Below are 15,163 nucleotides of genomic sequence, written 5' to 3' on the forward strand. Positions count from 1 at the left end.
AAGGAATACAAAATCATGTATTAGATACTCTATGCCCCGCACTGTGCCAAGTGCTCTGCAAATATTATCTCATTCAGTTTTCTCAAACCCCCTCTCAGGTGACCCCATCCTCATCTAGAGATGGAGGCACTGAGGCTGAGGGAAGTGAAGTCACACAGGTCTGCGTGGAGCTGCAGAGGAATCCAAGGTTGTCTGACCCAGAGCCGCTAACCATTGGATTAGCACAAGGAAGAAGCTAAGAGTCACCTGTAGTTCTCCTATACATGCTTGCAATCTTGCATCTATCCTTTTATGAGCTAAGAAAATTTAATTTCCGCCATCACTGTACAATTCATCATAAATCCCCGAATCATAAGATCTTAACCAAGAGAAAAGATTCTGTTTGTTCAGGTATCAAAAGAATTTATGTTCATGGTCTGAGAATGTCTGCAGTCTACAGCTCCAGCTCCATTTCACTGTGAAAGAAGCTACAGCCTCGGGATGCATTTCGGCTTTTGAGTGAAGAGTAGCTATCAGTAGGGACCTGGGAAAGAAAGTGGGTGGCCCTGGTTCTCCCACGGGGAGCATAAGAGTGCATGACGCTGGGAGAGGGGTGCTGGACTGTCCCTCAGGGCTCCCCACCCTCTCACCTGCTGGTACCCCTGCCTCCTAGGTTTCTGGTGAAGAGCTACCTGCAGGCTCAGGAGTCCACATCACAGAGGTCTCTCCCTCAGTCTGTTGCATACCTGACTGCACCTGACCTGGCCAAGTGCCCAGCCCAAAATGTAGCCGACTTCCTCCACCCAGAGCTTTACACCACGGCCTGGGCACACGTGGCAGCCAGGTAAGCCAAGCTCAGAAATCAACCATCCCACCTGGGGGCAGCCTCCTTCCCACTAAGGCCTTTGGGACTGGCTGGGTGGACATTCTAGGATACTCTTCCAAAAACCACCCCCTTCCCCAACCTCCTCAGTCCTCTCAGCTCCTGCCACCAGGGGCAGAAAGGAGAATTCACCTGTCAGCCATGGACCACTATCACTTCCCCATCCTGGTCAAGATAGTAGGAAGACATCACCTCTCTAGCCAGTGCAAGGAATTTTTAAAATCTTTAGGTTCTTACTGTGGTTTGCATTACAAAGAATGTACCCATATGTAAATACTACATATGTATTGGTACGTAAATACTAATAAATAAAGCAATACAGCCATCCATCTGTATCTGCAGGGGATTGGTTCCAGGACCCCTGCGGATACTAAACTCCCAGGATGCACAAGTCCCTTCTATAAAATGGGATATTTGCAGATTTGCAATATTATGTGTAGGTATTTGCATATGCACATCCTCCCATTTACTTTAAATCATCTCTAGATTACTTATAATACCCAATAAAATGTAAATATTATGTAAATAGGTGTAAATGATATGTAAATAGTTGCCAGCATGCAGCAAATTCTATTTTTGCTTTTTGGAACTTTCTAGAATGTTTTTTCCCCAAATATTTGATTCTTGGTTGAATTTGAAGATGTGGAAACTGTGGATACAGAGGGACAACTGTGCTCACATATTCGAAATATCCCACAATCTAAAAATAATTTTCAAAAATGTGACTATAACAAGGGATAGTATATGTTTATTTCCAGGGTCTAGTAGGCTCCAGGTAACACAGACAAGACCAAGGACTCCTCCATTCTGTCATCCAGCAAATATCATCGACACTTACTGTATGTCAGGAATGTCCAAACATGCCAGGGGGCTGGGAATAAAGACACCATCATGGAAAAAGTGGAGAGATTTAGCTACCTAGAAAGGAAAGCTTCTGAGCCCCTCCCCAACTAAAACACCAAAAAAAACCTGGAAAAAACAGTTTCATTATATAATATGAGGTCTTATATCCTAACCTGTGGTCTCAGGGATGGTTAATAGTCATTTCAAGATCACAAGCAACTTGGGACATTCATTTATGTTTTTCCACAAATATTTAGTACCTATAATCTGCCAGGCACTGTTCCAGTCACTAGGGATCTATCAGTAAACCAGTCCGACAAAAAGCCCAGGCTTCGGGCTTCCCTGGTAGCACAGTGGTTAAGAATCCGCCTGCCAATGCAGGGGATATGGGTTCGAGCCCTGGTCCGAAAGATCCCACATGCCACGGAGCAACTAAGCCCGTGTGCCACAACTACTGAGCCTGCGCTCTACACCCCACAAGCCATAACTACTGAGCCTGCATGTTGCAACTACTGAAGCCCGTGAGCCTAGAGCCTGTGCTCCACAAGAGAAGCCCCCGCAATGAGAAGCCCACACACCGCAACGAACAGTAGCCCCCGCTCGCTGCAACTAGAGAAAGCCCGCACACAGCAACGAAGACCCAATGTAGGGAAAAAAAAAAAAACCCAGGTCTCACAGAACTAACATTTCAGTTGGAGCAGTGGGGCAGGCAAAATAAGGCTGCTCAGGGTAATTAAAATGCCATCAAAGTTGGTCTTCCATATCCCCAGATGCAGAACCTGTGAATAAGGAGGGTGACCATACTACACTTTTATACCGGGACTTGAGTATCTCGATTTTGGTATCTGTGGCGGTCCTGGAACCAATCCCCCCGGAGATACCAAGGGACGGCAGTATATTGCTTTTTGCTTAGAACTCAATGTGACATGTGCTTATCTATCCCATCACAAAGCAAAATAAGTATTGCTTAATAAACAGTTTGTTTTGCATACAAATTCCAAGGGTCATGAGTGGATGGGCAGGGAATAGAAAAATAAAAGAAAGGTTAACTAAATGGCAAATTACCAATTTCATGGTTTGGAGAACAAGGATTGGTTTTCTTTTCTCCTCTTTTCTTTTCTTTTAAGGTCCCTTTGGTAGAACTTAGAGCAGACTGAGTGACTGACAGGCTTCACCAGCCTTTAGAGGAAAACCACTCTCCTCGCTCAGCCATAGGAAGTCAGTCAGTTGAATGGCCTGAAAACACTGGTATCAGGATGGAGTCTGCATTAGAAAGAAGGGATGGTGCCGGGCCCAGGGCCCTGAGGCTTTACAGCCTGGAGGTTAAGAACAGCTCCACTCCTTACTAGCTACGTGATGCTGGACCAGTTAATTAGCCTCTCTAGCACTCAGTGTTCCCCACTGCAAATTGGGAATGCCTACTCTTAAAAGGGTTAAAGAGATAATGTATACCAAGTATTTAGGTTTGTAACACAAACAAATGGTCAATAAATTGGTATTATTTCTACTTCTGTGGGACCCCAGGCAGCCTGGGACCAAATGCCACCCATCTCTTCCCCACTTGTTCAAAAACAGAACCTTTTTTCTTTGGCCTTTAGGCTCATAAAGGACTCAGTGCATCACTTACAGACTCTCATGCAATCTGGGGCTGACAGGCACGAGGCATGGAACCAGACCACTGTCATACACCTCCAGGCCGCCAAGGTGAGCTGCCCATCAGCTAAAGCTGAAACAGACCTGTTTTGTTTCCCCAGCAGGTTGTCCTGCTGAGAAAATCAGAACTCTGCCATTATTCCCCAGCCCTGCTCAGTGGCTGCCTTCATTTGACTTTCAAGGCTTTAGTCCAGGGTATTTTAATTAAAGGACTTAACTCCAAAGCAATCTTACTGGCAGCTCTTAGGGAAAAAGTGTAATGAGGCAGTGTTATTGGATTTGCTTCAGGTTGTTCAAATATTTCCTCCCAGATAGAAAAGCAGGTCAAGTCTCTCCTCAGCCCCACAGGCAATCCTTAGATGTCTGATTCCATTTCCACTACGTTTTGTGTTTGCGCATAATTCACAGTCAGTCAGCAAATATTTGAGCACCCACTCAACATCAGCCATCAGGCTGGGTACTGGGGGCTCAACAGTGTCCACAGACGGCTGCGATCAGGAAAGCACCGTCACGGGGAAATACAGGCTGCCACAAGATCCCAGAGCAGGTGCAAGTCTACCCACCTTGAGGAGTCAGAAAGCCTTCTCAGAAGCGGCCAGCGTATAGGCCAGGACTGCAAGGATGGGCTGAAATTATTAACCAGGGAAGGGGTGGAGGCTGTGACTTTGGACAGGAAGGTGTCCCAGCAAAGGGATGAGGAGGTGTAGAAGGAGGCGGCAAGACAAGGCATGGTGCTTGGGAGGAGATGTACATTCTTCCAAGGAGAACCTAAAGGAAGAAGACAAACCAGGACAGGAAGGAGGATAGGGGAGGAGGAAAGATAGGCAAGGCCTGGCACCTTCTGCACCACTGTGAGAAGTCTGGCTTCTGTTTCTCATTGCAGTGGGAAGCCTCTGCAGGGTCTGTATCAGAGGAGCGAAGCGATCAGTTTCATTCTAGAAGGATCATACAGGCTTCAGGGGGTGGAATGGACTGGAGGCTAGAGGCCAGTACGGAGCAGGCAGCAGCAGTCTGGGAAAGGGCTGAGGGTGATCCAGACCATGAATCTGCCAGAGGGCACGGAGAGAAGCGGGTAGATGCAGAGATATTAAGGGTGTAGGAGAAAGGCACGGGCTTCAGAGAGCAATGCAGTGGGAAGGAAGTAGGAATGACTGCTGAGCTCTAGCTAAGGCAGCTGGGACTCTGGCCCTACCTACAGCTGGAAAACCAAGGCGTTCCCTTCAATCCTCAGGCAGCAGGGCTAGAACAGGGGAGCCCAGAAGCGTTTTGCATTCTCCCTCATGGGGCGGGCGGGGCAGGGCTGGTGAGGCAGGCTGGGCATGAGCGCCACCTGGTGACCTGCCACCTCCATCACATCGGCCGGCGCCGGTATTGACTCTGCCACCCTCCATTCCGCTCCGGCCGGCACAGAGGCACCCCCTGCTGTGTCAAATGTCCGGTCAACACAGAAGAGGGTAAGCAAATGCTGTGCTCTCACCAGACACCTAAAAAGGAGCCACACCTGCCCATGATTCGCCTGCTTTCCAAACCCATGGCCGGCCATGCACCAGACACTGCTTGCCAGGGTTACCTCATATTAAATGACCCTGAGAGGGAAAGTAAGCATAGCCTCAGTTTTAAGGATGAGCGGCTTCCTGGGAAGGCGGTGCCCAAGCCGAGTCTCTAAAGTCATAATGCGCAGGAAAATCTGCGCTTTCTGGTCTTTGGGAGGCCATCTACTCTACAGAAACCTCAAGTACCCAACTGGGTCTCATCTGGAAACCACAAATGTGTAGGTAGAGTGATGGCAACACAGCGGGGGGGTGGGAGGGGGACAGTGGCAGAGGGGTGGAGGAGGAGGACCGGACCCTGGCCTAAGTTCTGGTCCCAGCCCATTATAATCTCGCCTCAGTCTCTGGTGGCTTTGGCAACACAGCACAGCGGTTAACAGTACAAACTTGACCAAGAGGCAGCCTACCCTGGTTTGGATCTCACTGCCACCACTCACCAGCCAGCGCTTGGGCAGGCAAGGAACTTAATCTCTCGATGCCTCAGACGCCTCATCTGCAAAATGGAGCTACTGATAGTACCTAACTTGTAGGATTATCGTGAAGATTAAATGAGTTAATACCTGGACAACTTGAAGAGCCACCTAGGCTATAAATGCTACACATCCCACCCCACCCCTAAATTAGGCAGGAAGCAAGACTGAAACAGACACACACACACACAATAAATAAAGTTCATCGTGTTCAGAGCATGGTGCCGAGGTCTGGCTCAGCCTTTGCCCAAAGGAAGAGGTCACCTTCCTCTCTCTGGTCCTCCTCCTGCTTTGTGAGGCAGAGGCCCTTGGGCAGCTCTTCATCACTCCACTCTTAAACCCAGGTCCCTGAGAATTTAAGGATGTGGCTCTCGGATGAGAAAAGGGAAACAGGGCCTAAGTGAAAAAAGTGAGGCTCTCCAGCTGTGCCAAACTGGGTCCAGTTTGAACACCAAGGGCTGTCTGACCCAGCAGGGGCAGCAGAGCACATCTTCTCCTTTTCCATATTCAAATGCTGCAAACCCAGCATGGCTGTGAGCACCCCAGGTCCAGGTGGCAAAGTGGTATTGTTAGCACCCACGTGAGGCCTCCCTGGGAAAGGCAGATCCACTCCAAGTGAGAAACCTCATCAGGTCACTGGCCTGTTGAAGACTCTGGTGGCCCCCTGACCCCCACAGAATAAAATCCCAACCATGTCATTCACAGCCCTTCATCGACCTGGGTCCCAATTGCCCGTCCACCCTAACTTTCACAGTTCCCTGTCATCACCTCACCTTACCCTTAAATTGCTACAGCCGCCTGAAAGTAGAGCCCTGTGCCCGTGCAGTTCTCCCCTGCCTAAGAATGACTTTACCCTCATTCCTTGTCCCTCGGGTAAATTCCTTTGATCCCTCGAGACACTCTAAGCCTTGCTACTTCAAGTCACTACCAGCAGGATGGGCATTACTGGGGAGCTATTCCAAAATCTGCATTTTGACAAAATCCCCAGGTAATCTGTACACACATAAAAATTTGAGAAGGCCTAATATATATGCTCTCCTTTTCTCTCTCCTCCCATAGAACTCGTATATCCTACCAGATAAAAATAATATGCATTTGTCTTAGGGAGAAGGGTTTAATAACCAGTAAGGGAGGAGCAGCCACCAATCAGAAAGGACTTCAGACCTAAGGGAGGCAGGGTCCTTAAAGCCTCCTGCTGGGTCAGGCGGCGTTAAACCTTCAGTTGCTGGGCTGTGTGGAGGAGGGGGCATCCCTGGGAAGAAGCCTGGCAGAGGGGGTTCTCGCCAGATGAAGGCAGTGGTCACTTACCAACCAGCATCAAAGTATTATTTTAACCACCGACAAAGCCGGACTGTTGTATATGGGCTAAATAGCTTACCTCAAGGAGTTTACAGTCTAGCTAGGATAAATTTCGTGTACATCTTGAACCTCTATTCTCTCACTTCAAGGCACACACATACACAGACACACACACACACACACAACCACTGCCTTGAACACGGCAGACAATAAGTAGCTGTTTTCTTGAGAAAAGCAGTGCTGTCCTCCACTGTCCCCAGGTCAGCCTCCAATACTGCTGTATTCTCTCTCTCTGCTTTCAAACCTACTTGAGTGGCCCAAGGAAAATGAGGAAACTAAGGGCCAAGTTCCAGAGCCCACCAGCCCCCAGCACGCGCACACACACCCCTGTCAAAAAGGCTCAGTTAGACGCGGTGAGCTAGTAGAAAGGCAGCTGTTTGTCAGCCTGCTGGGAAACACATGGCCACAGCAATCTTATTCCAGCAGTTTTGCCAAGCTTCCAGGATGACTTGTCGAGGCAGAAATCAGAGGCTAACGCATCTCTGTGTCTTTGTAGGCACACCTCTACTATGTCACTGTGAAGATTTTTACAGAAGCTCTGGAGAAACTGGAAAATCAACCAGCAATTCAGCAGGTGCTCAAACGCCTCTGTGATCTCTATGCTTTACACGGCATCATGACTAACACGGGCGACTTTCTCCATGATGGCTTCCTATCCGGCGTCCAAATAGATGTGGCGAGAAAAGCCTACCTGGACCTTCTCCTCCTCATCCGGTGAGTGGCTGCCCTTCGCCCTAAGCCCTTTGTTCACTTCAAACTCCAAAACCTTCAACTCTAAAACCTTGTTAAATGGGGGTCTGGCAAAAGCAGCACCAGCCCTGGACAGGTTTACATCCTAGCATCATTACACCAACGTAAAGCATTATGAATTAATGAAAGGAAAAAATGGGGGGGAATCACAACTAAAAATGCTTTAGAATAAATTATCTAGCTACCTCAATCGAACTCTTCAACATCGTCCAGAAATGACAGAATCTACAGAATATGAATAAAAGCATACTACATATTAATAATATGTATTAATTAATAAGATTAATGAGCCTTGGTCTTAGCTAATACTTAAGGAACACTTATGCGTGGCAGGCACTATGCCAAAAGCTTTTATATACATCATCTCATTTAACCCTGACAGAGTTCTGAAGTGGATACTATTACGCTCCCCATTTTACAGGGGAGGAAATTCAGGCTTAGGGCCCAAGGTCACACAGTGAGCCAGAGGAGGGTCTGGGTACAATCGAGGACCTGTCTGCCTCCAGAGCATGTGCTCTTAAACTGTATGTTAAAGTGAAGGTTGGGCTATTGTTTATTTCAAATATATCCTTATCTTTGTTGAATATGCTTAGTTGACTAAGCTCACTTTAATACTCCCTCAGCTTCAAGACGACATTTTTAAAATCTAGTAATTCACATACTGATTTGTAACACAATAATATAGTTTTTATATGCAGCATAAGGCGGTGCAGTTTAGGGTCATGACATACTAATGCAATACTTTCATCCTGTCACTTTATATATAATCTAAATGATCACTTTAAAAACATATAAAAACCAAAGCCCCAACATGACCAGGGTACTGGAAGAAACAGAAATTAATACTAATTAGTAACCATTGTCCATAAGATGGAAAATGAGCTAACTTGACAACACAACCTTTTCTGAAAAAATAGGATGCCTGTTGTGTATGTTGGGGGCTGGATGTGGCATGACACATGTGTATATGACTTTTCCCCTAGAACCTCCAATAGTTCACATTATCAACAAGACTAAGAACAAAAAGAAAGGGGAATTCACTGGTGGTCCAGTGGATAAGACTCTGCGCTTCCACTGCAGGGGGCATGGGTTCGATCTCTGGTCAGGGAACTGAGATCCCGCATCCCACGCGGCCCAGCCAATAAATAAAGATTTGAATTTTTTTTATATAATAAGATATTCATGAAGGAGGTTTATAAAAACTAGACCAGGTTCTTTTTCTTTCTAACAATATGCAACATGTTACATATGACTCCAAATAAGCACCTAACAGATAGTTGGTGGTCAGTAAATGTCTGTTCAATTAAATCTTCAAAAATTATCAAAAACTACCTTTGATATAATTATGCCCCGGGTATTAAACTTTCCCTAATATAGAGAATCCAGTGGTGGGAACCATTAATAGCATGATTGAGTACTGCACAGTTCAAGCCCAAGTGTATCTAACTTTCTGAAACGCTTGGCATTTAAAAGCACATGAAGACAATAATGTTCTAGCCCTGACTGCCAGTGATAATGAAACACAAACGATCACCTTAATACCTATAAGCATGATTTTTTAAATCTCCAACAGCACGCTAAGTGCTTCCCATGGCCCCAGAGGCTTACAATTCAAGACAAGAAAGACAGCACTGACACAAATAGACAACTTATGCATGCAACAAACCCACAAACTGATTTACTCACATTATGGTTCCTAAGTAACCTTCCGACTACCACAGGGTAATTAGGTATGTAACAGACTCCATGCTTTTAACAGTTCTGTGTTCCATGCCTCGATTATTCAGTATCGCCCTCAGATTTCTGAGATGACAAATGAAGGATGGCACACTATTCTAAGTGACACTGAGAACCAGCTCTCTGTGTTATGGTAATTAACTGACCAAAACAGTTTTTAGTTGTTTAAATGGTCATAAAATCTCAGGTGGGAGACTTCCAGGCAAAGATGGCAGATTGAACATATGCATTTATTTTTGTTCCCTCCTGAAACCCTACTAAAACGTCAGTAAATTAATTTAAAAATTAATAAACCCATAAAAATTTAAATTTTAAAAGGCATTAACACACAAAGAAAGAGAACTGGAGAGGAAACATGAAATTTGGAGAGAAGATGGACTTAGCAGACCTGAATAAACTGAATCATAAACCAGCAGCAGGAAAAGCCAAGAAGCACACAAGTGCCACCAAAGAACCTCAAGAACTACAGCACCAGGTGCCTCTGGCAATGGGGGTGAAGGTAAACGTGACAGGATGGGTTGGAAGTCTATTTCAGGAGGAGTTGAATCCCCAGTTCCCCTTCTCCTGTCTGAGTAGTTTTAAGGCTTTCCCTGACCGCACCCTGGCAGGAGGGTAAACAGAGGGTCTACAGACTAGGGGACATCAGGCATAGTTGAGGATGAAGAACATCAGGCTACCCTACAGAAAACAGGGGCTTGAATAAATGTTTATAGGCCAATGCTGACAGCCCTCTCCCCCAGCCCTCTTTTCCCACCGGTTCCCAGCAAATTGGCAGCCAGGCTCGTGTCCTGCAGGAAAATGATAACATGATCCTCCTCTAGAGAATCTGACCAGCCCAAAGGAGAGAGAAGTAAAGACACTGACACCGAGGTCCCCCAATGGTATACCCAGTTCACCCCACAGGGAACCCCACACTGACAAGCACACCCAGACTTCTAATCAGCTAGTTAATGCCCCACTCTTAGCTATGATCAGACACTCAGGGATCACCAGACACCTGAGGAAAGCCCTTGACATAAAAGACAGAGACCAAGCAAGAACAAGGCAACTCGAGGCTCACAAAAGAATCTTCACAGAGAACTTTTTTGAAAGATCAGTAATATCCTCAAAGAGTTAAGAGGAGCTATGGCAACCACAAAACAAGAATGTCATTTCTTAAAAAGTAATATTCAGAGAACCAAAAAAAAAAAAAGGGCTCTATGAAATTAATGATAGTGAAAATGAAAAGCTCAATTAAAGGACTGGAAGACAAAGCTGCAGAAATCTCGCAGAAAGAAAGCAAAAAGGCAAGAAGACAAAAATAGGAGAGAAGATAAAAATAGTAAGAGGACTGATCCTAACTGTCCATCATCTAAAGAACAGGTCTAGAAAGAGAAGAAAAAGAAAGCAGAAGGGAGCAAATCATTAACAAAATAATTCAAGAAAATACTCCTCAAATGAAGGATATGAGTTTCAGATTGAAAAGGCGACAGACTGGAGGAGAGGAAACAAACACACATACACAAAATAAGTCAAACATATAGCGTGCAAAGTGGTAATAAACGCTACGAAGAAAAAGATAGCAGGGAAGGGGGATGAGGAATGCTGGGGGTGGGGGTGGAGGACTGTAGTTTCAAATAGGTTAGAGAAGGCCTCTCGGGGAAAGTGATGTCTGAGGAAAGATCTGAAGGTGGGGAGGCGAGAGGAGCCATGTGGTTGGCTGGGAAAAGTGCATTCCAGGCAAAGGAGAAGTACAAATGCTGGAAGCCAGAGAGTGCCTGGCACGTCCATCCAGCAAACAGAGAAGAGGCCGCAGCAGCTGGAGTGGCATGACTGAGGTGGAGAATGAGAACAGAGGTCAGAGAACTAGGGGTGGACTGGGAACGACAATGGAGTGGGTGTAGGTCACTGCAAAGACGTAAGACTTTGACTTTCACTTTGTGTGTGAACAAGGAAGGTTCTGAGCGTAGGACAGACACAATCTGAGGAGATCTGAGGTGTGTTTCTAAAGGATCACTCCAGCTGCCATATTAAGAATTGACTCGGGAGGGGGACAAGAGTGAAAAGCAGGGAGTCCAGTCAGGAGGCTGCTGCAATAATCCAGGGGAGAGATGCTGCTGGATTGGACCAGGGTGATAGCACTGGAGGTGGTGGGAAGTGGTAGAAGTCTGGATATATTTTGAAGGTAGAACAAGATTTGCTGACAGATTAGATATGGAATGTAAGAGACAGAGAGGAGTTCAGGTTTTGGGCCAGGACAGAGCCGCCATTTACTATAAACGGGGAAGACTACAGGAAAGCCAGGTTTGGGCAGGATGGATAGAAGGTCTAGAAGGTCAGGAGTTTGGTTTTGAATACATCAAGTTTGAAGAGCCTGCTAGAAATCAAGTAAGATGTTAGTAAGCAGGAGAGACTGGAGAGAAAAATTTCGAAGTCACTGGCATATCGTTGGTATTTAAAGCCATGAGAAGGATGGTATCACAAGGGGTGAGTGTATGAAGAGAAGAGGCCCAGGTACGGAGTCTTGGGACCCTCCAAAGATGATGATGAGGTGACCTCGACAAGAGCTGCTTCAGTGGAATGGTGGGAGTGAAGACCTGAACGGATCTAGTTGAGAAGAGGCGGAGAAGAACTGGAAAGAGCAAGCATCAACAAGCAGAACTCTTTCAAGTTTTGTCACAAAGTGGAGCCAAGATATGGGTCAGATGATGGAGAGGGAAATAGAGTCAAATGATTGTTTTTATTTTCATTTTTTTGCGGTACGCGGGCCTCTCACCGTTATGGCCTCTCCTGCTGCGGAGCACAGGCTCCGGACGCGCAGGCTCAGCGGCCATGGCTCACGGGCCCAGCCGCTCCGGCATGTGGGATCTTCCCGGACCGGGGCACGAACTCGTGTCCCCTGCATCGGCAGGCGGACCCTCAACCACTGTGCCACCAGGGAAGCCCCAAATGATTGTTTTTAGGTGGGAGAAATGACAGCTTGTTTGGAAACTGATGGAAATGTTTCGGGAGAGAGGGGAATTTTGACGTTATAGGGGAAAGGCAGGAGGACTTCTGGAACATTGCTCTCTCTACTAGGCAGGAGTGGAAGGCATCTAGTGGACGAGGAGGGACTGGTCAGAGCTGGGAACCTGGACAGTTTACCTGTACTATGAGAGAAAACCTCATATGTTTAAATGCATGGGTGGGAACTTGTGGAACTCTTCTTACCACTTCTATTTTACCAGTGGAATAGGACTCAAAGTCATCTAGGTTGAGAGAGATGGGGAGGTGAGCAGTGTAGATCTGAAGATCAAAGAGAAGGTGGGAGATAATCATCTAAGAGAATGAAGGAGTAAATGAATTAGAATGTGATATGACTGCCGGGTAGCAATAAGGGCCCACTTGGGTCCTTATTACAACAGTCAGTATTGGTTTTTCCAGCCATATAGTTACAAAGGTATGGGGCAAAGTCGGTGGAAAACTGGAAATAACGAGGAACGGGGTTTTGCTAAACAAGTATGACAAAGCAAGAAAAATGGTTGAATATTGTTTGGAGGGAGTGAATATAATAAATAGACCATGGAATTTCAGACAGATGAGGGAAGCGAGACCATGTAGATGAGGGACTTTAAATAGGCAGTAGGTGCCAGGAGGGTCAAAGAATCATGAACAGCCCTGTAGGAAAATCATTTCATAATAATGATTAAAGGCCATCCAGAAAGGATTAAATAAGTACAGTATCTCAGTCACCTCAAATACTCTGTGAAACGAGCGTTAAGGAAGAGTATAAACAAACAATCACATATTTTATTTTATATCCTCTGCCAAAAGAGGAAGGGAAGCATGTGAACAATTATTTTAATATTTCATTCCATAGGTTAAAATAATTTTGTCGCTTGAAAGGGAAAATAAGAATCATAGAAGTCAGAATAGTAGAGGGAGTAAGCTAGAAAGAGAGGAGACAGTGACAAGAACATGGCTGAGACTATGGTGAGATGCAGGTGTGGATGACAAGGCCTGGTGCGTGATCTCGGCAGACAGTGACAGAGCCAGGCTGTAGAACACGGTCAATGGGGAGAAGATTCAAGGAACTTCCACACAGACAGTGAAATCACTAAGAACTATGACAGAAGTGCTGGAGAGCGACCCCTAGAACAGGAGAGATGTGGTGGGAACGTGGCTCCGCCGTGAACAGAATACATAAAGTCATACTAACATACAGGATACATACAGTCATAACAAGGGAAGCACTGAACATCAGTCTGGCCAACACTGTAATTATATTGGGAGGCAGGAAGGCCGTGGGGAGGAAGCAGAGGTTGGGGGATGGGGAGGGGGGATGATCGGTACTGCTGAGGAGAGTGGTGCTAAAATAAATCCGTATCATCTGTAATAGTCAACAGATAATATCTAGCACCAATGAATATGAAGTAGCAATACAAACAAGACATTTAGAGTCATTCGGGTAAATTCCCCAAATATCAGCTAAAAGACTAAAACTGATTGCCTCTAGGGGTAGGGGGAAGAAATGGAGGGGAGAGGCAGGGATATGCTGATTTTCAATAACAAGCCTTGAAGAACTATTTGACTCTTTATGCTGTGCTTATATAACTGATCAAAAATTAAAACTTAAAGAAAAAAAAAGCCGAGTTGTTCGAAAAGTGGATAATGATGCAACTTCTAATTAGGTGTTGTTATTCACCATCCCAGATTAATCAGATTCGCAAAAGCAATCTAAAATACGACTCTTTTGTTTTTTTCTCTCAGAAAGGATGCTGTCTTGTTAACTGATGCTTTTGACTTCACCGATCAGTGTTTAAATTCAGCACTTGGTTGTTATGACGGAAATGTCTATGAACGTCTGTTCCAGTGGGCTCAGAGGTCACCAACCAATACTCAGGTAGTTGAATAGAACACATTATAAATTATGCAAGAGAGCCGAGAGCAAGCAGTGAATATAACTCCATGTTTTCCCATTTTAATTGATTCCCATTAGGTTAGAAATTGCTTGGCATAGCATGTCTATTTAAAATATTTTGAGAATACATAAAAGAAACCTGGAGCAGGGATGTGGCCTGGTAGGAACTCTGAGTCTGAACTGTAATAAGCAAAATGCATTGCTCAGAATTTGGTAAAGGGAATTTGGAGAAAGGCCCAAGCTCTAAATCACGGCTTGACATACACAAGGGCATACACACATAGTGGCAAAGTGGCTTTTAAGTAACAGAAATAAAAAGGTAAATCACTGCACTGATTTAACCATCTTAATTTCAGCCTTTTAACTCTTAGTTTCGTGTTGATACAGTAGGTATTCAGGGGTGATAGGAAGCTTGGGGGTGGGGGTCTCTCTCTCAGCCCTCACTGCCTGCTAGAGATGCCTCCTCCCTCTTCTCTACAAGGAAGAAAATCCCAGGGACAAAGAAGCCTGCTGCACTGCCATCAGTATCCCAGGAAAGCCAAATAAATGACAATTACAAGGGTTATAGCAAAAAGATCCCCAGCTGTCCCAGGAGAGAACACGAGAACTCATTAACAGAAGAAGGGGGAGGACTCATAAAATCCTAACAGTCTACAGCCAGCATCCCAGACTCTCTGCTATGAGCCTCATTGGGAAACATGAATATCAACGCCTACATTAACTGGAGTAGAGAAATAAACCCTGTATTTACAATTTGGGGAACCAACATTTACTAGCAGATTTGATACAGATGATCAAAACAAAGACACTCTATAGCTATACAACAGGTTATTTTAAGTTCTATAATGCAGATATGTAATTCAGATGATGAAGTCTAGTTTTTTACCTCTTTCCTCTTCAAATTTCAGAAAAGGTGTCTTAACACCTCATCAAATTGGCACCTCTCAGGCTTTCATTCACACTTAGCATGGTGTTAGACTTGCTCTTAACATTCTGCATCCTGTCATACCTCATAGCGTAATTTAACATGGTTATCTAAAGTTGCAACACAATGTTACCC

At 45.4% G+C, this 15,163-nt stretch overlaps 1 protein-coding gene across 6 annotated transcripts in view; it reads left to right on the top strand.

The window, feature by feature from the left end:
* Positions 1-15,163, top strand: part of ACOX2 (acyl-CoA oxidase 2) — a 35,932-nt gene that overhangs the window by 18,341 nt on the left and 2,428 nt on the right. For 4 of the 6 annotated variants that reach the window (XM_060161437.1, XM_060161440.1, XM_060161436.1 and 1 more), the window contains 4 exons: positions 653-823; positions 3,304-3,409; positions 7,234-7,451; positions 13,953-14,085. In XM_060161437.1, the coding sequence (XP_060017420.1) occupies positions 653-823; positions 3,304-3,409; positions 7,234-7,451; positions 13,953-14,085 (628 nt within the window). Of the gene's footprint in view, positions 1-652; positions 824-3,303; positions 3,410-7,233; positions 7,452-9,542; positions 9,703-13,952; positions 14,086-15,163 lie in introns of those variants that run through there. The other 2 variants (XM_060161439.1, XM_060161438.1) reach the window with 2 other exon arrangements.

This window comes from Lagenorhynchus albirostris, chromosome 10 (genome assembly GCF_949774975.1).
Source record: "Lagenorhynchus albirostris chromosome 10, mLagAlb1.1, whole genome shotgun sequence".
Taxonomy (NCBI): domain Eukaryota; kingdom Metazoa; phylum Chordata; class Mammalia; order Artiodactyla; family Delphinidae; genus Lagenorhynchus; species Lagenorhynchus albirostris.